A 25,113-nucleotide genomic window follows, 5' to 3' on the forward strand; every position below is an offset into this window, starting at 1 on the left:
TGGTTCTATTTTGAATTAACATATCTTTACGATCCATGTTACGTACCCTTATAATCTCTCTTTCGAGAAGTTCCTTAGGGTATCCCCTCTCTGAATCTCAAAAATAGTTTATTAGCCTGCTTGTCAAAAACCTCTAAACTACTGCAGTTACGTCAGTAGGATCATTGCTCCTGAGGAAGCTGCGGATGCAGTGAAACGCGTTGAGCCGAGTCAAGGAAGGAAGCAGTCTGTCAACCTGCTCCTACCCCAGAGGCGCAGCTGCGGTTAGGCGAGCCCTCCAACCTTCCGATCTTCCCGCCCGTACCGGAAGTCGTCACCACCAGGCCAGGAAGTGACGACAGACGCCATCCATCGGCACCGGACGAGGGGGCACCCTCGCGGAGGGAAGTTTGAGTGGAGTGGAGGACCCTTTCGTTTTTTCCATCTGCCGAGCCGCTGTTGCCCTAAAGATACCTTTATGTGACTGTGTTCACATGATATATTGTGAGTACATATCTTTTATGCTACTACGATAAAAATTGGTGTTACCTGGTAAAACACTATGTTTTCCTCTCTTCTCTGAACGAATGCGACTGCTGTACTGTGAAAGTGAAAGTCCCAGCAGGCATACCACTTAAACCACTAGTCTGCTGCAGTCTGCGATCTCAAGTAGAAGAGCCAATATACTCATCTTTACCTATACAAACGCTGGTTAAATTCCTACTTCTTGTAAGTAGGTTATTCATAAGAGCCAAGCATTTCCAGAGTTCTGACTCATATTTATTTTCATACCACACCATGATCTGTATGTATATGTTTTTTTCTGGGTGTTCCTGACGATCCTGCTCCCTTCCCCCCCCCGGATCCATATGTCTGCCCTGTTTGTCTGTAGTCGTAGGCCCTTACACAAGATGGAGTTACATACTTGTACGATGAACCTGTATTATGAAAGTATATTTTGTATGTAAATGATGTACGAGCCTAATAAAAATTAAGTTGAAAAAAAAAAAACTAAATTGAATAAATTCCTAGTTAGAACAAATAACAAGATTTGTTTTTTTACATAACAGTTTATTTATTGTTTTACTTAACTACAATTGGTCCTTGTTACGTGTGTGTCGGATCAAGAAAAAAAAAAAGCCACATGTGTAACTGTCACGGTAGACCAAGGTTACTAACCTCTAAATTACCGGGATCATTGATTGAGAAAAGCAGAGAGATAAAATAAATTGCATTTATTCACATAAAGGACGTACCCAACTATGTTACAAAAATTACAGGAAAAGACACACTTACTTTGGAAACTGGGATAACAAAACTAATCTTTCTTAGTTGCAAACACACAGCAAAAGAGTCAGATGTGGAAGAAAGCAGTATAGGTTATTTCGGTGTAGGTATGGGGCAGTTAAGATATATAGGGTAATTAAGATATCCAGATCCAGAGTGTGAGACAGAGAGAGTGTGGGTGAGGGAGAGAGAGAAACGGAGAGAGAGGGTGACAGAGAGAAAGGGTGACAGAGAGAGGGTGACGGGGTGGGTGACTGACTCTTGGGTGCGTGGGTGACTGACTAGGGTGGGTGACTATGACTGACTGTGGGTTGGTGTCTGTATTCATACACGCACACACACGGGGGGAGGGGGGGCAATCAGAGCAGAGGGGGCGAAATCGGACACGGTGGAGCAAAATCAGACAAAATCGGAGGGGGGGGAGGGCAAAATCGGAGCACGGGGGCGTGAAAACAGACCGGGGAGGGGGCGAAATCAGACATGGGTGAGCGAAATCAGACCACGGGGGCGGGAGCGAAATCAGAGCTAAGGGAGGCACGGAGCGTTACTTACCTTACTCGCTCCATGCAGGAAAAGGCGCCTGCTCATTGTGCAGCTCAGATAGAGATTGGCTGCGCGCCAACCAATCAGGTGGGGGGATTTATTTATTTATTATTCCCCTCGCGCGCCTGTCGCCCTGTGGTAGCCAGTTTTGTCGAGGGTACGCCGTGCGGCCCGCCACCCCCCCGTCGGCGGCCCTGACCGCCCGCGCCTCCCCTAAACCCTCCTGTTGACGGCCCTGACCGCCCATGCCCCCCCTAAATAATCTTGCGCCCCACTGACTTATATGATTGGCACATGTACAGTATTACCACTGTGAAGCGCTATGTACATTAATGGCGCTATATAAATAAAGACATACAATACAACAATATTAAGTAATTTATCGTGATAACAATATTCATCAAGATATTAACATCCAATAGAAAACAAAAATCAAGTCGTCAAAATATTTAAGGTAATTTATTGCAAAACATTTCTTATACAAATGCATTTCTTTTTTAATAAAAATGTGAAAAGCAAATACATTTTAGAATATTTTAATTTTAAGAATGAAACATTGTTTAATAAAAATGTTACACTAAAACTACACCCACACTAAGGCCTTTTCTGCACCATTTACAATTGAATCCCCACCCGCTTCTCCTGTACACTAATACGGCATGGGGAGGCGTGGGTAATGGACATGGGGAAAGAGGGGGATCAAGAGGCATGGGTGAGAGATGCGGGGGAGGAGAGGAAGAATTGAGTAATAGTGGAAGGGGGGGGGTTAAGAAGAATGGCAGAGGGACAGTGGTTATTAAGGGGGGGCGGGGTGAGATTACCAGCAGGAGGATTCCTTATAGCTGCAGCATGTGAGAGTCATGGAGCTTCCAGACCCGCTCCCACTCCAGTCTCTACCAGACCCCCACTCTGTCCTCTCTCTGACAATCCCTATCCCCACGCCTCTCTGCCAGACCCAACCTCACTCTGCAGCCGCAGATAGGAATGCCATGGTAATAAGGAATGGAAAGTATTGAGTTACCGGCCATTTTTATTACTGCAGTATTACTATGCTACTGGTATATTGCCCAATCCTCCTCTGAACAATCAAATGTTTTATCTCATGTATGAATCCACTCGTGTATGGAGTTTTCCCCACACTATGTACATGGACATGGTTTCTCCAGTGTATGAATCCTGTGGTGTGTGAGGAGGTGGATCTTTTGAGAAAAGCTTTTCCCACAAGCTGTACATGTGAATGGTTTCTCACCTGTATGAATCCTCTGGTGTGAGAGAAGGCTGCTCTTTCTACAAAATTATTTCCCACACGCTGTACATGTGAATGGTTTCTCACCTGTATGAATCCTCTGGTGCTTGAGGAGGCTGCTCTGAGCACTGAATCGTTTCCCACACTCTGTACATGTGAATGGTTTCTCCCCTGTATGAATAAACACATGTTGGAGGAGTTGCTCCTTCCAAGAAAATCTTTTACTACACTCTGTACATGTGAATGGTTTCTCACCTGTATTAATTCTCTGGTGCCTAAAGAGGTGGCTCTTTTTACAGAATTTTCCCCCACATGCTGTACATGTGAATGGTTTCTCCCCTGTATGAATAAACACATGTCGGAGGAGGTCCTCCTTCAAAAAAAAGCTTTTACTACACTCTGTACATGTGAATGGTTTCTCCCCTGTATGAATCCTCTGGTGCCTGAGGAGGCTGCTCTGAGCACGGAATCGTTTCCCACACTCTGTACATGCGACTCGTTTCTCCCCTGCATGAATTCTCTGGTGCTGGTGTAGGTTGCTCTGAGCACCGAATTGTTTCCCACACTCTGCACATGTGAATGGTTTCTCCCCTGTATGAATCCTCTGGTGCACGAGGAGGTTGCTCTTAGTACTGAATTGTTTCCCACACTCTGCACATGTGAATGGTTTCGCCCCTGTATGAGACCTCTGGTGCACGAGAAGGTGTATCTTAGTACTGAATTGTTTCCCACACTCTGTACATGTGAATGGTTTCTCCCCTGTATGAATCCTCTGGTGACTGAGGAGGCTGCTCTTAATACCAAATTGTTTCTCACAGTACGTACATGCAAATGGTTTCTCTCCTGTATGAATCCTCTGGTGCATGTTGAGGTTGCTCTGAGCACTGAATTGTTTTCCACACACTGTACATGTGAATCGTTTCTCCCCTGTATGAATCCACACATGTCGGATGAGGCTATCCTTCCGAGAAAAGCTTTTACTACACTCTGTACATGTGAATGGTTTCTCCCCTGTATGAATTCTCTGGTGATTGAGGAGGGTCCTCTTGGTACTTAACCGTTTCCCACACACTGTACAAGTAAAAGGATTCACTGCTGTCTGAATCATCTTCTGTGAAAGAAGTTTCCCTTTCAGTGAGAAACTGCTCCCACCATCTGTACATGTAAAGGTTTGCTCCCTAGTGGGGACACACAGGTGTGTGAGCAGGTCCCTGTCCAGTGAGAAGCTTTTGCCACACTGGCAACAGAGAAAAGGCTGAGCACCACGGCTTCTTAAATCTCTCTCATTCCTTTTGCTGGACCCATATTTAGAGTCTGTTTCCGCTGTGTTCTGTACAAGGTTTGTAAATTCACCATTGTGTGGCACTGGTTCCTTGTACATGTCCAAAATGTGGCAAGAATCATTGTTTTTTGGCACTTCGGGGCTGCAAGATATCAGCGAGCTTCTGGATGTATCACAGCTCAAGTTCTGTTCCTCATTCAGGCCGTTCTCTAACAGAAGTAAACACAGAACAAATGTTTTCAAATCTGTGAATCAAAGTACTGAAAGCAAATTACAAATCCAAAAAACTGAAGAATGTACTTTACCAATATTTAATTTAGCTAATTTTCTCTTTACCAGGGTTTTAAAATTGTGGCCCATGGACATCCAGTGGCCCCTAATGACTTTGGTGGTGGTCCCTAAAGACTTGAAATGTATTTATAGCAGCTCTCAGTGAAATTATTTTGATACATATATAACTTGTATTCATTATTTAAGGGTACATGTACTATATTCCAAATGATTATTAAAATTGAAAATGTCCATGAGATGTAAAGTTAGACCAGGAGTGCCTTATCATATTAGTATGTTAATAATATCAACTGTCCAATAAAATAACCATTTAAAAAAACAAAAATGGAAGGCGCATGCGCGACAGCAACGGAGATTGCAGCATAGGAATCTAGCTCCGTGCCGCGCGACACATAAAACAACTTAAAAACACCCAAATAATAAAGATCTTTAAAATAATCAGTGCCAGCAGCCTGTCTGAACATCCCAGGATGGCACCGAAGAAACCGGGGGCGCAGAAAAAAACGAAAACGGTCGATGTAAGGAATTACTTTGGCGGCGCTAGCACAAGCGGGAGCAGGGAGGAAATGGCGCCAACTTCAAACCCCGGCACAGATAATGAAACGGAAGGTGAGGACGATTCCCCCAGCGACCAAGCACTATTACCAGTCAGAAGGTGCGATTTTGAGAGGTTATATAATGACCTCAAATCGCTCCTGCAAGCTGACATAAAAGAAATTAAACGGGATGTGGGGAAGCTGGGCACCAGAACTGACGACTTGGAACGGAAGGTGGACCAGACCATAAAGGCAGTGCAAAGGACTGACAAAAAATCAGGGGACTTACAGAAACAAATTGACGAGCTGCGGGAGAGACAGGAAGATACTGAGAACCGGGATAGAAGGAACAATTTACGGATCCGGGGAGTCTCAGAGGAGATAGAGGATTGCAATGACTATGTCACCCGCTGGATTGAGACCCTTCTCCCCGACCTAAACAAGGAGGCCCGGGCAATGGACAGATGCCATAGAGCCCTCCGGGCTCGTCCAGTACATAACGAGCAGCCCAGAGACATTATAATTAGGTTACACTACTTCACCACGAAGGAAGCTATCCTACGACTGACGAGGCCCCTGCCATCGGTGGACTTTGAGGGGAACAGGATGCTGATCTTCCAAGATCTATCCCCAGCCACGCTTCTCAGGCGCCGCGGCCTGTTCCCCATTACAAGGGCCCTCAGGGAGCAGAATGTGCGGTACAGGTGGACCTTTCCGTTCGGGTTGCAGGTAACCAAGAACGGGAGGGCACTCCACATAAAAGACCCCGCAGACGGCCCGGAATTCTTAGTCAAACTGGGCCTCAAAGGTGCCCCGGCACCCCCATCGGAGGAGTCAGAAGTGCTAGAGCCGGAGTGGAGGGCCTGGATCCCCGCGGACAAAAGGGAAGAAGCGCTGAATGAGGGCACCGGTCCTCCCACACTAGCGCACAGTTGCGCAGTTTTAAAGTTATTATGCGGTTACAATCTATCTAGCCCCACTGCCTGTTATCTGCCTGCCCCCTGGACACACTAACCGGAGGGGGTGGTAAACCAGCCATTTATCAGACCTGTGTCGCCCAGTTATGCCTCGGATCCGGACGGGTCAAACACAAGCGCCCTCACCAAATGGCTCGATCAGGGTAGAAGCAAGAAGATCACGTCCGCCCTGGAACGGGGGGTGACCGACCCAGGGTAAACAGATGGGCAGCGCAATCCCTGCAAAAAGTAATCGGACTTACCTTCAGTCAGCAAAAGATGGCGCTGAGGCCGGAGCATGGTGAGTTCCAGCGTGAGACGCAGATGGCAGAGGCTCTCCTAAGGCGGGAAGAAGCAGCGCGCCACACCTCCTCCTCATAGCGGAGCACTCCTCAAAATGGCGTCCGGTCACAGGAAACAGGAAACCAGCTGACAGCCGAGGGCGGATGCACAGCGACGGGCGCCATCTTGGAGGTGGCAAAGGAATCAGATGACGTCATCGGACAGAGACGCACCGCGCCGGAAGACGCGAAAGAACTGCAGATTGCCGCGGAAGTCTCCCACTCGAAACAGGAGGGGGGATACTATATAGGGGACTTAAAGGCCTTGGGAAAGGGGGTAAATTAAGCAGATAGACGGCTAGATTGTAGAAGAAGGGAACGGCAGGAATAGCAATAACAGGAGGTAGCCGAGAGGGGCCCAGGGACGTAGGTATAGACTAGATATAGGGGCAAGGAAGGCGGAAATAATAGGAAGGAGAAAAAAGAGGGCGAAAGTAAGTAGGAGAGGGGGAAAGGCAGAGTGAGGGAATATAAGAGTGAGAATTAAAAATAAAGGTATAAGAGATAGAGAAGAGAGCAAGAGATGGGGGGCGGAGAGGTCGCGGGGGAGGAGAATGAGGACGTGCAGGCTAGGGAAAGTTGGAAGCTGGTTGGGGAAGTAGGCAGATAGGATAGAGGTAGCAAGGGTAGAGCGAGGCAGGGTTAAGTATAGTAAGCTGGGAATCTGAAGAACATGGTTGGCGACTCGGAGAGAGAGGCAAGGGGCAACAGGATAGAGAATTGATTCTTATAAGTTGGATTGGCAAACACAGTCACATTAGGCCAAGTTGTGCAGTTAACAAGTTAGGGGATATATCCCCATTTATCATTTAGGGTGTATGAGATGCGCGGACACGGGGTGGGAACCGGCTGGTCTACCCCGAAGTCGGCATAAGCCTCAAGCAGGGGGTGATGGGGAGGGGTCTCCCAGAACCACCTAAAGACCTTCGGAGAGAGGGAGGGGGGCAGGGTCCGGGACTCGCCAGGTCCTCAATCCGAAAGGCAGTGATGCGGGAAGTAGGTCAGGGAAGGCCTGGTTCCGGTATCAGTTACATGTGTATAAACGTATATATGTTTGAGTGTTTTGATTTGTATGTATCCTCTCCTAATGTTTTTTCCCTCTGTACCACTCTCCCTTTTCGCGTACCCTACCCACCCATCAAGAGGCAGACGAGGAGACGCTCCGCAAAGAGGGTTGCTGAAACTGAAATCCATGCACCTCCCAGAGGGCCCCGAAGGGCGCAAGAAGTCACCGACAGAATCAGGTCATCAATAAAACACTATGAGTAATGAGGTCAGATGCATATCTCACAATGTGAAGGGGTTCAACGGCCCAGCAAAACGCAAGCTGGCCTTGCGGGACTACAAACGTCTCAGGGCCGATATCCTGTTTCTCCAGGAAACGCATTTCTCTAGAGATAGTTATCCAAAGTTCTGGGACAAAGATTTCAGAGTAGTACACCTGGCATCCGCACAAGTAAAAAAAAGAGGGGTTGCAATAGCTATACATAACAGGTTAGATTTTCTAGTTGAGAAGAAGGTTGTAGATAGAGAGGGCAGATTCTTAATCTTAGTGGGGTCACTACAAGGAAACCCGCTTACGTTAGCATCGGTCTATGCACCTTGCGAAGCCTCGGCGGATTTCTTCTCCCTCTTCTTTAGAAAGCTCCACAGGGAGGCTAAGGGAAAGGTGATAATAGCAGGTGACCTAAACAGGACCCTAAATCCCAAATTAGACAGATGCACGTCTACGGATGCCCCCCCTAAAATGGACATCCGGCAAATCACACAGGGGTTAAAAAATTGACAATTAGTAGACATATGGCGGGAACAACACCCCAGAAGTAGAGACTACACCTTTTTCTCTCACCCCCACAACCGATACAGCCGGCTGGACTACTTCCTTGTATCCAATAGATTGGTTCCGGTGGTCTCCCACTCAGGGATCCACAATATTTCGTGGTCCGACCACGCACCCATTGAGCTGCGGTGCTCACTAGATCTGCGGGCCAGACCTGGAGCAAATTGGAGGCTTAATGAATTATTGCTCAAAATCCCAGACATACAGAGAGAGATAGGAGACAGAATCACAGACTTCTTTGCTGAGAACGTAGGGAGTGTCTCGTCCAACACTACCCTGTGGGAGGCCCATAAGGCAACGCTCAGAGGATACCTCATGTGCCTGGCTGCTAGGCGCAGGAGGGATCAAGAGAAACAAATCAAGGTCCTACAGGACAAGCTGGCGACCCTATCAAAGGCGCATAAACTATATAGAAACACGGACACGCTGCGAGCATTAGCAGATATCAAACAGCAATTGAACATCAAACTAGCCTCCCAGGCAGAAAAGGAGATGAGCTGGTCCAGGCGTAGGTACTTTGAAAAGGCGAACAAACCAGACACCCTATTGGCAAACAAATTGAGAAACAAAATCCCTAGTTACCATATACAAACTATACGCACACAAGGGGGGGACCTCACTTCCAATCCTGAGCGGATCGTGGCGGAATTCAAAAACTACTACGAGACACTGTACGATGGAGGTAAGGTCATACACAATCAAAAGACGAGGGATAATCTAGGGGAATTCTTAAAAGAAGCCAAATTGCCGACACTGAGCAGGGTGGAGAAAGAAGCGTTACAGTCGGACTTCCCTTTAGAAGAGTTAACGGAAGTTGTAAAGTCACTTAAACCGGCCAAGGCGCCCGGGCCAGATGGCTTCTCCAACTTATACTATAAAAAATATTTGAAAAAATTAGCCCCACACCTATTGAAGCTCTTTAACTCTATACTACATGGGGCCTCATTCCCAGCCCAGATGCTGCAGGCGTCAATCTCCCTGATCCATAAACCTGGCAAGGACCCGGCAGACTGCAAGAGCTACCGGCCCATCTCATTGATTAACACGGATATCAAAATTTTCTCCAAATTACTAGCCAATAGAGTGGGTACCGTCCTGCCCAGGTTAGTTCATCCGGATCAGGTGGGGTTTATCGGAGGAAGGCAAGCGGCAGATAATACCAGACGGATAATAGATCTGATAGATTTGGCACAGAAACAAAACATCCAGTCAATGGTATTAAGTCTGGACGCTGAAAAAGCCTTCGATAGAATAGATTGGCCCTATCTGAGGAAGACGCTTGGAGCATTCGGCTTTGAGGGACGCCTCTTGGAGGCCATTATGGCACTCTACGAGGGGCCAGCGGCAAGGGTACGGCATCAGGGTTTCTCCTCCGAGCAATTCCTAATTAAGAGTGGCACGCGCCAGGGATGCCCGTTGTCCCCCTTGTTGTTCGCCCTATGCGTGGAACCCTTGGCGGCACATATCAGAAACAACCCGGATATTACGGGACTAACTGTAAAAGGGCAACCACACAAAGTGGCGCTCTACGCAGATGATGTGATCCTGACATTGTCACAACCTCTCACCTCCCTGCCCAACGTCTTCTCAATTCTGGGGACCTTTAGACAAATTTCTGGGTTCAAAATTAATCAGGCCAAATCGGAAGCCCTCAATATAAATTTACCCAAACAAGTAGAAAAACTAATCGATCTAAATTTCAATTTTAAGTGGCAACCCTCTATGATCAAATATTTAGGGGTATACATCACAAAAGAATATAAGGCTTTATACAAAGCTAACTATCCCAGGTTGTTTCGGACTCTTCGTGAGGATATCGGGAAATGGGCGGAGTGCAGTATCTCGTGGATAGGCCGCATACACAGTGTTAAGATGAATCTCCTGCCACGGGTGCTGTACCTTTTCCAGGCCCTCCCGATCCCCCTGGTAAGAGAAGATATCCTCTCGCTACAGTCCCTGATAACAAAATTTATCTGGAATAGGAAAAACCCGAGAATTAATAGAGCAATCTTGAGGAGGCCGACCTTGAGAGGAGGGTTGGGGGTGCCATGTCTGTTCGCCTACTACAAAGCAGCGCAACTGAGCCAGATGGTGCAGTGGCACACTGACCCGAATCTTCGCCGGTGGGTAGCATTAGAAAAAGAATGTTGCTCACCAATAGATATTAAGAATCTAATTTGGCTGCCCCGTAAGAGTCGGGCCGTAATGCAGACACCTCTGCAGACCATGGCTAACTCCTTGAAGGTCTGGGACGCAGTTAAGCTCAAATGCCATCTCACGTCCCTACACTCTCTAATGACCCCTATCTGGGGGAACCCAAACTTTGCTCCAGGGATGGATAGTACGATCTTTTCAAAATGGATCCAAGCAGGATATCTCCGTCTGAAAGATCTGGAGGGCAGACTACACATAAAAACATTTGATCATATTAGAGAAGAGAAAAATTTACCTAACACGGAATTTTTTAGATACCTCCAGATCAGGGCCTTCTACAATGAAGCCCCTATTCGGCCTCGGAGAACAAATTTTGAGCAGCTCTGTTCAAGAGATACGGACACAAGGGGACTAACGTCTAGAATGTACAGAGAAGTAGTATGCCCGGAGACGGACGATCAACCCAGACTTTCATACATGAGACAGTGGGAGGCAGACCTAGGTGGGACTTTAGAGGATGAAGACTGGGACAGGATCCTGCAGGTGGCGGCCAAAAGCTCCATCTGTACCACATTAAAGGAGAATGCATATAAGGTCCTGATGAGGTGGTATTATACGCCCGCTAAACTATCTAAATTTGTCAAAGGCTACTCCCCGCTCTGCCCCAAACAGTGCGGGGAGAGAGCGGACCTGTTTCATATGCTGTGGTCTTGCGCAAAGATAACCCCCATTTGGGAGGAAATTAAAGATTGGCTCCAAAGACTATTGGATGTGGAGATCCCCTTAGACCCGTGGCTATTCCTACTGGGCAGACGAGTCGAGGGGCTATCAAACGCCACACATAAATTAATAGCACATCTGGCCACTGCCACCAGATGCGAGATCGCAGCAGTATGGAAACAAATAGAGATTCCAATTCTCCCAAAGATTAGACACAGAATTTGGTTTGTGTGCCGGATGGAACAGTTGACGAGTCTGGTCAACGACACCGGCTCAAATTTTCTAAAAGTCTGGGAGCCTTGGTTGGCACAGACAGACATCCCGGGAATAGATATCACCACAATTCTGCATTGATTACCGGTAAATGCATTCTCCGGTAACGAAAGGGATCCTTGACAGCTTAGTGACCGTAAGCCCAGAGCAGGAGTGGAACCCAGGCCTTGGGAGATAAATGGAGGGAGGGGCGACCGGTGGGGTCTCAGGGAGAGCAAAAGAAGCATAGTACGCGGCCCGCCTCGACATATAGCACAAAAAAAAAAGAAATAATAAAAAAAAATAAAAAAAAGAAGCCCACCTGACAGCGGCAGTTTGGATCGTTCACGGAGCATCCCCCCCTCCTCCTCTCCCTTCCCCAGCCCTCCCTTCCCCCCCCTCCCTGCCCCAGTAACCATTGGGCATGTCTTCCCCCCCCTGTTCGTCTTGTGAGTCTAGTTCGTCAAAATTTTGGAAGGTTTGTATAAAACAAAAATGAAAGTTTTTATTATGGTGATATATTTGGAGATAATGGAGGGTGTTACCATGTAAGATGTATTTCACCCAATAAAACCAAAGTTATAAAAAAAAATAAAAAAAAATGATAATATAAACTAAACCAGAAATCAATCTATATTGTGTAAAGATACTGCAGATGCCCATGTATGTCTTTATATAACACCCACAGTGTACTCAGCACTTTACAGCAGAAACAATACCATACAGGGAATAATACAATAAGTGCAACAAACAAAATCAGACTATAGGAATGGAAATCCCTGCCCTGGAGAGCTTAAAATCTAAGTGATGCAGCGACTGCAATGCCCATGTTGTCTTCTGCCATAAGACCCACAAACTCAACTCAATTGCTCCATTTTGTCTCATATTTTGTCAGTCAAAAATACTATTCATATCATTTCCCAAGCACACGGCCTTGGTGTAATATTTGTCTCCTCTCTTTCCTTCTCCTCTCACATTCAGGCTGTTGATAAATCTGGCAGATTTTCCCTCTGCAACATTTCCACAGTCTGCCCTCTCCTAAAACTCTCCTGCATACCCTCATCTCCCAACTATGGAAACATTCTCCTCTCTGGCCTTCTCTTCTCCCAACGCCATACGCTACAACTATTCAAAATGCTGTTACTAGAATTCTCTCTCACTCTCTTTTTGTTCTGTCTCTAACCCTCTTCTCATGAGATCCTTTCGGTTTCTTCCCATCAAACACTGTATACTCGATATCTTCTACAATTCCCTCTTACATCTCAACTCTTATCTCCATCTATACTCCTATCTCTGCCTAGGGCTGTCTCCTCTCTGCTCCATTTGTCTCTGCAGTACTCTCACACCTAAAACCTGTCTCCTTGCTGTGAAACTCCCTCCACCTCAGCCTTCACCAATCCACATCCCTACCAATCTTCAACTAATGCCTGAAATCTCATCTCTTCAATGAATCATTTGCTTAGTTTGGGCCTCTGGCTAGTTCTTGCTCGTCTGATGCACTTTCGTCTTCCCTGAATTTTTTTTATATTGCACTTGCTATTATTGTATTTTGTAAATCTCCCTTAATTCCATTTAGATTGTAAACTCTGTAGGTCAGGGATTTTCTAGTTCCCATTGTTTAACCTCCAGTTTAATGCACTTGTGAAACTTTGTATATTAACTCCCTGTATTGTCTTGCTAATTCTGTAAAGTACTGGATACATTTGTGAGGCTATGCAAAAAAAATATATACAAACACACACACACACACCCCTGTGTATGCAGAGCTGGAAGACACCATACAGGAGATTTACATGAAGGAGCTGGAAGGTGACTTCTAGCACTGTAAGGTTTCTCATGGTACAAGACTGCTTAGTATATACAGTATGACACAATCTTCTCTAGTATGAGCGAGCAAATTACAGTTATCATTTGGGGTTAAATCTGGAGAAAAGGGATTAATCTAAGATGTGTGCTTTTTGAGGCCAATAATAAGCATTTGAATAATTTCTGAACAATGTTAAAACATTTTTTGCATCCATCAATATGGTTATCGGCACCAACGAGGGTCAAAGGTTATATATATATATATATATATAAAAAAAAACCTAGAATTTACAACAGGACGGGGTTATTTCACTATTTCAGACAGATAGGTTTTCCCTGAACCAGGTACTAAACGCAAGTATTATACTGCTGTTTATTTGCATTATATAGGTGTGCAGCACTACATCTTTTTGTCTGAAATAATGCAGACAGAACACAGGAAAAGCTGCTGCTCAGTTTTTTTGGCCTCATGGGAGAAAAATGGCAGAGGACAAGCTCCTCTGCTTGATTAAGATCTACACGCATGGGGCTGAATTGCTGAATTCTGGGAAAGCTGGTTCAAGATAACAACAGAGGCCTGATATTGAAAATAATAAAATCCAGGTATGTCTACGACATCCAGAAAAGACCTTTAAGTCATTTTGCTACTTTACCAAAACCCAGGCTCTGAGGAGGAATATCAGGCCACGAAATACAACACATACCCCCCTCACATTTCTGGTAAAGAAAGCTTCCGACCCGAACCCGCCTGATGTAGATCTCAGAATCAGGTATAATGCAAAGGGAAGAGATGGGAAATAGACTTGTGCAACAGTTACTGTTAGACTGGGTGCTTGGGGTAATATCAGTTAGGACAGAAAACCTTACAGGGTGAAGGAAGAAAGGACCCCTATTGTAGCACTCCTAGTACTAAAGTAATGGTGAATGTTTTAAAATGCCACTTTTAATAATAAAATAATGTAGGACAAAACATACACAGACAATAACTGACATACAAACACTATGGTACAAAGAGATACGTGCTTGTATTGTCCCCTAAAATAAGGTGGACATATCCCTGTTATCATGGAGCAAATAATTAAATCCAAATGGTTGTTAATTATAAGGATCTAATATATCCCTCCTGGGATTCAAATGGTCAATCCACTAGTAAGAAGGGGTTAATAGGTTTAATCAAACTAAGATGGTATTCTTCGTGAAATAGAGGAATAACCTATGGGAAGGCCAGTCTTTATAGTAATTCCAAAGCACGAACTCAAATTAACACATTGATAGTGAACAAACACCTCATAAATAAATGAAATAAATAAAAACATAATTGTTTAAAATAGGTGTGTAAAATAAATAATGCATTTAGCACCCAAAGAAAATGCCTATAAATACAAATAATGATGGCGGATCCGTGTATCTGGTTATACAGAATATGCTGGATAATTACAGCATAGTTGTGGTCAGGAGACAGTTTTAGCAGTTTAGCCATAATGCAGCTAAATATATATTACTCCAATTGGCAGGTCTCTCTGCAGCTGAATCTCTATGCAGGGGTGAGCAATCTTTTTATGCCGATCCCCCCTTTTCATCCATGAAATTTCTCGGGTCCCCTGCCTGATGTAATCAAAATCACATGACGTCAGCACACGTGAGCTGGTTCAGCCAATGAGGGTGAACAGCTTTGTGACGTGTCTACAATCTCCTGCAGCCAAGTTCACAAATCGCTTGGGCTGCAGGCGTGCACGCAGGCAGTATACTAGTATTGGATCACTGTTTATTTTATTGTTTGCTGGCATCTGGTAATATGTTTTTTTCTGGTGCACAAAGGCAATACATTGAGGGGGCATTCATCCACCTCTTTGCTACCTTCCTTCCCTCTCCCCCCCCCTTTTTTCCTTCTCCCATTTTCTTTCCCCAGTGTCATCCACTTCTACCTACCAGTTTTATGTATTTATTTATTCTGTTTTAAAATGTTGCCCAGGGATCAGGGATCCCCATAACCAAACTCAAGGGGGTATGGATGAATCTCCCCTGCTGATCAATACTCCCAAGTGACCCCCCGACCCAGAGAATAACCCTCAGCCCCCCAAAACGCATCCTCCCAAGCCGCTCAATTCTGCCATCTTTGCCTGACCTTCATCCCTCCGTTTAGCTGGAGGGGGGCGGGGGGAGTGGGGGGAACTCCGTTGGTCTCTTCCTGGTTCTGCTGGAGCTCCCTGGGGATAGGTGATCATGAGGCGAGGGCCGGCTCTGGCTCCTCCAGGTGCTGGAGGGCCCTGCTACCAGTGGGTGTGCAGCTCATTGGTCTGAAAAGGGAACCACCTCCTCCCAGTTCAGAAGACACACACACTCTCTCGCGATTGTGCCTCTCTCTCACCTTCCCCCAGTGTCTCTCTCACCATCCCACAGTGTCTCTCGCTCATCTTCCCCCCAGTGTGTCTCTCTCACCTTCCCCCCAGTGTCTCCCTCTCTCTCACCTTCCTCCCAGTGTCTCTCTCTCTCCTTCCTCCCAGTGTCTCTATCTCTCTCACCTTCCTCCCAGTGTCTCTCTCTCACCTTCCTCCCAGTGTCTCTCTCTCTCACCTTCCTCCCAGTGTCTCTCTCTCACCTTCCTCCCAGTGTCTCTCTCTCTCACCTTCCTCCCAGTGTCTCTCTCTCACCTTCCTCCCAGTGTCTCTTTCTCTCACCTTCCTCCCAGTGTCTCTCTCTCTCCTTCCTCCCAGTGTCTCCCCCTTCCGCCAATATGTCTCCCACCTCTCCACGTCTCTCTTTATCACACGCACACACACACACAATCACTCAGCATTCAGGAAGTCAAAGCCTGTGCTGCATGAACTGTGCAGCACAGCGCCACCTAATGGCTGCAGGAGAAATTGCAGCTACCGACTGCTTTTCTCTCTGCTTCGCTGCAAAATCGCCCCCGCCCCCCCTAAACAAATCTTACGCCCCCCAGTTTGCGCACCTCTGCTTCATAGTACAACTAGGGTGAATGTATCATCAGATATGGTTTTCCTCTGTGTAAAGACAGTATTTGCACCAATAGAAAAACATACACACGTAGGGAGAAGGAGTGGCTCAGTGAGTAAAGACACTAACTGGCACTGACAGTTTGAAGCAGGGGAGCCTGGTTCAATTCCCGGTGTTGGCTCCTTGTGACCTTGGGCAAGTCACTTTATCTCCCTGTGCCTCAAGCACCAAAAAATAGATTGTAAGCTCCACGGGGCAGGGACCTCAGCCTGCAAAATGTCTCTGTAAAGCGCTGAGTACAACTAGCAGCTCTATACAAGAACATGCTATAATTATTATTATTACACTGCTTGAATGGATATCTGCAGCCCATAAAGTCCCATATATTTAGTTAGGCTTTAGGGATAGTGTATAGCGCTAGAATATAGTCAGTGACAATCAGCCGAAAGAGAAATCCTGCCTATATTAATATATTAATAGGAGGAGTCTAGTGGGTTGATATACATGATACATAAAGACAGATCGTTGTAGCTCAAGTCTGGTAATACGATAATAATCATCCAAACATGCTTATTGTCTGTAGTACTGACAATAGTAACTGAGTGACCAGGATAGAGTGGGTTAAATATGATTTCCATAGAGCTGCCTTGCTCTACTCCAGATTAGACAGCATAATTGTACTACAGTAATGCCAATGTAAAGAGACACTCTCTATGAGGTCCATTTGGCGGACCCCTAGTAAAGCCACCGCCGTTAGTACAGTCGTAACTTAGAACAGATAGATAAGCACACACAAATCTCCCTTGCTCTGCTCCAGGTGAGCAGGCATGTAGCTGCCTGTAAAACGAGCCACTATTTCATATATGCTACTGCTATGAACTGTCCCTAATAGAACAGAATGGTAAGAATATCAACATATCTGCCTTGCACTGCTCAGGGTAAGCAGGCATAGTTCTACATAATTCTGCCGGTACACGAAGCGACAGCCTCAGACTTCCTGATCACGGGGTAATTATATGAGTAATGATGTCATACACCGATATACGTTTCGCGTGTAAGTTGATGCTTTGTCAAGGACAAAGACACTTACTGCCAATGTGTAGGATGATGCTTGGTTTATTCACTTCAACAATAGTATGTATGTACAGTTAGGTCCGGAAATAATTGGACACTGACAATTTTCATAATTTTGGCTCTGTACGCTACGATAATGGAATTGAGATGCAATAGAAGTGCAGACTTTCAGCTTTAACTCAAGGGGTTGAACAAAAATATCGTATGGAACGATAAGGAATTGCAACCATTTTCATACACAGTCCCCTTATTTCAGGGGCTCAAATGTAATTGGACAAATTAACACAATCATAAATAAAATGTTCATTTTTAATACTTTGTCGAGAATCCTTTGCAGGCAATGACTGCTTGACGTCTGGAACGCATGGACATCACCAAAACGCTGTGTTTCCTTCTTTGTGATGCTTTGCCAGGCATTTACTGCAGCTGTCTTCAGTTGTTGTTTGTTCATGGGTCTTTCTGCCTTAAGTTTTGTCTTCAGCAAGTGAAATGCATGCTCGATCGGGTTGAGATCAGGTGACTCGGCCATTGCTGAATATTCCACTTCTTTGCCTTAAACTCCCGAGTTGCTTTCGCAGTATGTTTTGGGTCATTGTCCACCTGTAAAGTGAAGCGCCGTCCAATCAACTTTGCTGAATTTTGCTGAATCTGAGCGGACAATATATCCCTATACACTTCAGAATTCAGCCAAGTGCATAGCCTGTAAATACAGCCGGTGTAGCATTGAGTTTAAATCTAATGTTACTGCTAAAGTGTATAAAATTCTGTCACACATTACATGCAAATCAGAATTTGTAATCTATGTGTTGCAATGCCCATGTGGCTTGCAATATGTGGGACGCACAGGCAGAACCTTTCAAAGACGTATGTATGAACACGTCTACAATATAAAGAAAGGTCTAACAACGCATAGTGTGTCCCACCATTTTTTGTTACATCATGACAGAAATCCAAAGGGCCTGGTTTGTCAACCCATTGAGCTATGTACACCAAATTGGAGAGGTGGTGATACTATTAAACATATAAATAGACGTGAGGCCTTTTGGATATACGAACTGAAGACCCTGTCCCCCAATGGTCTCAATATTGATTTTGAATTGGGTTCTTTTTTAGGTAAATAGATTGGTCTAGCTATGTCTGATGTGAGAGAATCAGTTATTCACAGCCAACTGGGACAATAGACTAGTGCAACACCTGTTAGGTCTTATTAATTAAGAGTAAAGGGAATCTGTGCATTATTCAATTATACCTCTGGGGAGAGTTTGAATATCTTTTTATCACTGTTGGTTTGTCCTATATCTATATGACGTCAGGGTATATATATTGACATATGTTGGTACGGTTGTTTTTATGTTTTTATGTAATGTATGTTTTTAAGAGTCCATGTAGTGAATTGGTATTAATGACATATAGGCTGTTTAGTTCTAAATGATCAATTAATTTTTAATTGGCTAGGGTATATTAATGTGTCACTAAGTATCATTGTTTTCAGCCCCTGAGGAAGTAGAGTGACATCTACGAAACGCGTAGGGCGAGTGGCATAGCCACTGTGTATCTGGCATTGGACGTTTATGGACATTTGGCGTTGGAGCCCTGTTTTTCACTGGCAACCTTGGCATTCAGCTCACCAGCTGTCCCTTTAAGGCCACGGGTACTATCGCGCGGGCGCGCAAGGATTTCCCGTTTGTGCCGGAGGAGGAAGTGAGGCGTGTGTCTACACGCGGTGCAGAGCTGTGGACCCCGCACACCAGCCTCCACGGCCGGAGCTGTTCCGGCTACCATCGTAGGGGCGGTTTGGAGCTGAAGTCGCAACGGAGCAGAGGCATCACCCGGCAGGGAGACCATCTGTGCTTAGGACTTGATCCTACCAATGCGATTCTAAGCCTTGCTGTCTGTAAGTAGGGCTCCAATTTTTGTATCCCAGATGACCTGCGGTTCCTTGTATTTGCCAATGCCTGTCTTGGCATAGTTCCTTTAATTAAATAGTATTTTAATTGTCGCTAGGACTCTGAATTGTTTGTGCCTAATATTGTCAATACTGCTTACCCTACAGTGTTGCGCTATGATCTTTGTTTGTTTGTGTTTTTCTCTTTACATGGTCTGTCGAGCAAGTGTGCGGATCCCGTGAGGAGTACAGGACATTCCACTGACTATTTGGCGCCAGGTTTTTTCTTTGTTCTTGTGTTTTTCTGTTAGTACTGGCAGTATCACCGGGCAGCCAACCTTTATTAGAAGTTATTATTGTATAAATCCCACTGTGTTTTACACTTTAGCGCTAGATCACATTTTTTCTTTCACTATTTCAGAATTCAGCCAGCTGCTTCGGTCACATCGTCAATAAACACTAGTGACCCAGTGCCATTGTAAGCCATGCATGACCATGCCATCACACTGCCTCCACCGTGTTTTACAGATGATGTGGTATGCTTCAGATCATGAGCCGTTCCAAGCCTTCTCCATACTTTTTTCTTCCCATCATTCTGGTACAGGTTGATCTTAGTTTCATCTGTCCAAAGAATGCTATTCCAGAACTGGGCTGGCTTTTTTAGATATTGTTTGGCAGTCTAATCTGGCCTTTCTATTCTTGAGGCTTATGAATGGTTTTCACCTTGTGGTGAACCCTCTGTATTTGCTCTCATGAAGTCTTCTCTTTATGGTAGACTTGGATAATGATATGCCTATCTCCTGGAGAGTGTTCTTCACTTGGCTGGATGTTGTAAAGAGGTTTTTCTTTACCATGGAAAGGATCCTACGATCATCCACCACTTGTCTTCTGTGGACGTCCAGGCCTTTTTGTGTTGCAGAGCTCACCAGTGCATTCTTTTTTTTCTCAGAATGTACCAAACTGTTGATTTGGCCACTCCTAATGTTCCTGCTATCTCTCTGATGGATTTTCTTTTTTTTGCAGCCTAAGGATGCCCTGTTTCACTTGCATTGAGAGCTCCTTTGACGCATGTTGTGGATTCACAGCAACAGCTTCCAAATGCGAATGCCACACCTGGAATCAACTCCAAACCTTTTAACTGCTTAATTGATGATGAAATAACGAACGAAGGAATAGCCCACACCTGTCCATGAAACAGCTGCTTTTGAGTCAATTGTCCAATTACTTTTGGTCCCTTGAAAAAGAGGGGGCTACATATTGAGATGTAATTCCTAAACCCTTTCTCCAATTTGGATGTGAATACCCTCAAATTAAAGCTGATAGACTGCACTTTAAGCCCATATTCATTATTTAACTAACTTGAATTTATTTTGGTACACAGCCGATACAATTATCGGTGCTCCCAACAATGTATGATCGGCTGCATCCAATCCATGGCATACAAAAAGGAATGAAAATGGGGCACATGGATTTCCAAAATAAAGAGATTTATTAAAGCATACAAAACGTTTCGACCCCAAGGTCTTTGTCAAGTGCAAAAAGTGGCCACTTTTTGCACTTGACAAAGACCTTAGGGTCGAAACGTTTTGTATGCTTTAATAAATCTCTTTATTTTGGAAATCCGTGTGCCCCATCTTCATTCCTTTTTTTATTTATATAGCGCCAGCCATGTAAATACCGCTTTGCAGCATTAATACACGACACAATAATATAACAAATAATGAGAATAAGTGTTTGAGACATAAAAGTAACATTAGGAAAAAGGAGTCACATCCCCGAAGAGGTAAGTAGGGAAAACATACAGAGAAAGTAGGAGGGTGTGTAGTAAGTGCATCTTAAAGGGAAACAAGAGAAACAGATAAAGCACAGCCTGTGTAAATATATGTATTAAACACCAATATAAAACAATCACTGCTCACTTACATGTGGGAAAGACTCAACAGGTGTAATGGAGCCCGGACGTGGGGGCCTCGATGGTAACATGGTTCCCCGACGTGCTCGTCTCTTCCTCTGTCCATGCCAGCGACCTGCAACGGATCCTGGAAGTCCCGAAACCTCACGAGAATTTGCCTCGGTCAATTCCGTGCTGCTGGCTCAGTATTTTACCGCTATCTATTCCCCCACCTCTCCTTCGCATTCGGCGGCCGCAATTAGAGTAGGTGGCTGGTTAGTTCACAGTGCCATGCTGCGTGCTCTACTGCCGCAACCATTAACCCTACTCGTTTTGCTATAGGGGGCTTAGTCACATATCTCCCTCCCCAGTGAAACATTACCGTGCGGAGTGGTCTGTGCACAAAGACTGTGTAGCCTAGAAAGTGCAGCAGCATTACCGTGCAGTATGCCTGGTCGATGGTGGACTGTAAAATTAAAGGGTTGCAATGACAGAAACCAGAGGGTAACCCTCGAGTTCTTTTCCTTGTTCCTATGCATCCACTGTAAGGGAGCATGGTCTATAATGAGGCTCATAGACCTGCCTAAGAGGTAATATTTTAAGGTGTGTGTTCCCCCCCTTTACTAACAAGCATTCTCTCTACAGAAGAGTATCTTGGTTTGCAGGAACACAACTTGCGGCTTAAATACAAGACCTGGTGTTCCTTAGCTCCCACAAAATAGGACAGGACTGCTCTACTTCGGAGGCATCAGTTTGCAGAAACAATTCCTTTGTAAAACAAGGTGACTACAGAGCAAAGGCGATGGGGCCAGTTCTCAATTGCTTCTAATTTATTGAGCTGGGGTTTTACAGTCCCCTTACCCACAACATAGGCAAGATACCAACATATACAAATAAAGTCCCCGGCGCATACCAGACTTAGAACATAAACGGGTTACCGCTATGATGAACTAATGTCCATAAGCAAGTCCACAGATAAAATCTAATCTGAAAAAACTCCCAGTCCTGGATCCTGCTTAGATAGTGTCCTCTTAAGGATAGTGTTCACCCTAGTATATGGTACACAAGAAAAAGGGGACACACCATAGTGCAGTATGCAGAGTCCAAATATAATACACTATTAAAACCACATAAATGCCTACTTACAAAGTGGGCTTGAAATGCATTCAGCTGATAGAATCTGTGCTTGTACCAACATCTTCACCTGTCACAATCCCCTGAGGAAGTGCCCAGTAGCATCACAAAACATGTCGGGAGGAGCCTAATCTTGTTGCTGACCGAGAAGTGTGGAGTGAGCCTAGCAGTAACATCACCAGTGTGCACGCACGCCGGGGCATGCAACTGCGACCCCGGGAGTGAGCGCTACGATCACTGACAAACACTGAGGCTCTGTACATACACGCTGCGGACGCCAACTTTGTTTCATTCTGAGCATGTACATTGTAAGTGTATTCCTTTGCTGTTTTTCTTTTAATTAAAGCCTTGCCGTTCTGCACCATCTCTTTCCCCTTTATTCATCTTTTGGGGAAATTTGATCTGGTGCTGAGCGCAGACTCCTGTAGATCTTGTATGGGGCCACACTCAGTGGGTTAAATATTGAAAATATAATTGTTAAAACAACTTTTCTGTTTTTCCTCTGTGGTCCAGTACTGAGACATCAGTATATGCAGTCATCTATTATGTTTTATTCAAGGAAGGAGAAATGCAACATTTGCTGTGTTAAGGTGATGCATGTGTTCCATGGTCTCTTAGAAGTTACACTTTGTCCCGAGAGACAAATGGTTTCTTCACCCTTTGTGAGTTTTCTGATGTATAGTGGGGGGAGTGGTAAGTTGATTTTCAGTCTCTGAAGACAAAGGCTTCTACTCAGTATGTGTGTAGATGCTCCCATTATGTTATAAGCTTTTCCACAGCGTATACAAGCAAAAGGCTTCTCTTCTGTGTGCTGATGCTAGTACCTGGTAAGGTAATCTTTTTGTTCCCACATACAGTAGAGGCAACTCTTATTCTAACAAAAACCAGTGGCAATTCCCCAAAAAACCCAGGAAACACCCAGGTACATTCTGAATACATGCCTTAAACTTTCCTTAAACTAGCCCCAGCATTTCTGCATTGATTAATGGCCTATCAGATTAACAGCGGGGGTCCCTGGCAGTCCCATTCAAACTGAATTGGACTGCCAGGGATCCCTGCTGTGTTAATCCTATGGGTCGTTAGTCAATGCAGAAATGCCTTAAACGTGCCTCAAACTAGCCCAGAACATACCCAGCACATACCCAGCACATACCCAGAATGTAACCCGGCTAGTTTACGGCAAATGTTAGAATAAACGTTGCCTCTACTGTAGGATTCTCCCCTATGTAGACTTAGTGCATAAGGAGGCTCCACTTCATAAAGTATTTCCCCCCAACCTCCACACATACAGGGGGAAAAGGAGAATAACATAGTAGGTAGTATGATACTTTTATTGTAACAAAAAGGGTTTACAAAACACAAACTTTTGGATTTTACAGGGTATCTTTAGGTGTGACGGTGTAAGACAAATCTTGTGAGGTTTGAAAAGTTGTATACTGTACACATTTAGTCCAATTAAAATATCCTATTACATATGTAACGGGTATTCCCCCACCCAATCGCAGATAGAGTGTAGGTGCGGAGAACCTAATATTACCAGGTGTGGTGCTTTACCTGTTAGGCTCACAGGAGGGCTGAGCTTCCGCCACGGGGAACCTGGGGCACGTATAATATGAGTAACCTCGTACTCGGTGCAGCGCCTCCACCTGCGATGGCTCCCACCAGAGGGGGAGTGGTTCCTCGCAGGACAATATATATTAATACACACACAGCATGTATAACAACCAATGGCTTTACTAGTGCAAACGTACTTATGCATATGAACAACAGGTGTCCCTCCCTAAAGGAGACACTAACTACTGCGTCTCGCAGGACGCTACCCCCTTCACCGGGTGATCCCACCCCGTGTCCAGTAACCCCACACAATATTTCCCCCACCATACAAGTGAGATAGATATGTGTGACTGCGCAGCCACTATGTCCTGTATGAATAGGTGATATAGTTGGTGCACTTGATGGTTACCTGCCAAGCACTCCAGTGCCCGGGCCTGCCAAGGAGCTTCGCAAACGATCCGAGGACGGCTGAACACAGGAACTACCGTCCGCGGCGATCCCACTCGAATGGCTGCTGCAGCAACTGCGAAGGTCTGAGCCCATACCTATGGATGAACGCGCCGCATCCGCTGGGTCCCTAACTGGCTCTACATAGTAAGGGGCAGGATCCCTAACCTGGGGCCTGTCCCTCACACAACTCACCCTACTGGGTGGCTCAGGGCTATCTGGGGCCTCAGGGGCTGCTGGCCTAGTGCAGGGAGTCACTGACTCCTGCACCCTACCTCCTTCCCCTAGATGCTCCTGGCGCTGACTGACTCTCTCCTCAAAACCCCGCGAAATGTAGCCATCTCCCTGACAGGGCAATCCTCCAGCCCTATTGGCCGTTCTGAGGCACCTGGTGCCTTCTACCCTTAGCCTCCTGGGAATTGTAGTCCCTAGGAGGCTATTCCTATATTGGGGCCGCGTGCGCGATTCTCCTGCGCATGCGCAACTCCCTAATGGCCGCCGCAACTCCCTGGCTTGTCCTGCGCATGCGCGATCCCGGCGCATGCGTGCGCAACCACAATGGCGGCCCCTGCTAGCCGGGTGCACCGCCGAGCCTCCTAAGGCTCGGACCGCTCCCTACTCCGGCCCCCACCTTTGGAAACAGCCGGCGGGTCCATCGCTGGCTCCGGCGGCACCCGCAACCGCGCTTATCCAAAGGAGGGGGTCTCTGGGAGTCGTAGGGGACCGGGGCTACACATAATTTATTTTTTGACAGAGCAAAGGACCAATAGGGATACATATACTTTTTTCCTACTCGGTACACACAAGATGCTTGTTACCTGTGTAAACACTTGGGTGAGAAGTTTTCCATACTGAGAAACATTTTATCCACTCTACACATGTGAAAGGTTTCTCCCCTGTGTAAATGCTCTGGTGACTAAGGACTGGCTTCCTTTTA

General features: G+C 45.6%; 1 protein-coding gene across 1 annotated transcript in view; it reads right to left on the minus strand.

Moving 5' to 3' along the window:
• Window positions 1–2,253: 2,253 nt before the first annotated feature.
• The window catches only part of LOC142488006 (uncharacterized), a 63,284-nt gene continuing 40,424 nt past the window's right edge, over window positions 2,254–25,113 (minus strand). Inside the window, exon 6 of the mRNA XM_075588314.1 lies at window positions 2,254–4,546. Within this exon, the coding sequence (XP_075444429.1) occupies window positions 3,105–4,546 (1,442 nt within the window). The 3' untranslated portion in view covers window positions 2,254–3,104. The remainder of the gene's footprint in view (window positions 4,547–25,113) is intronic.

This window comes from Ascaphus truei, chromosome 2 (genome assembly GCF_040206685.1).
Source record: "Ascaphus truei isolate aAscTru1 chromosome 2, aAscTru1.hap1, whole genome shotgun sequence".
NCBI lineage: Eukaryota > Metazoa > Chordata > Amphibia > Anura > Ascaphidae > Ascaphus > Ascaphus truei.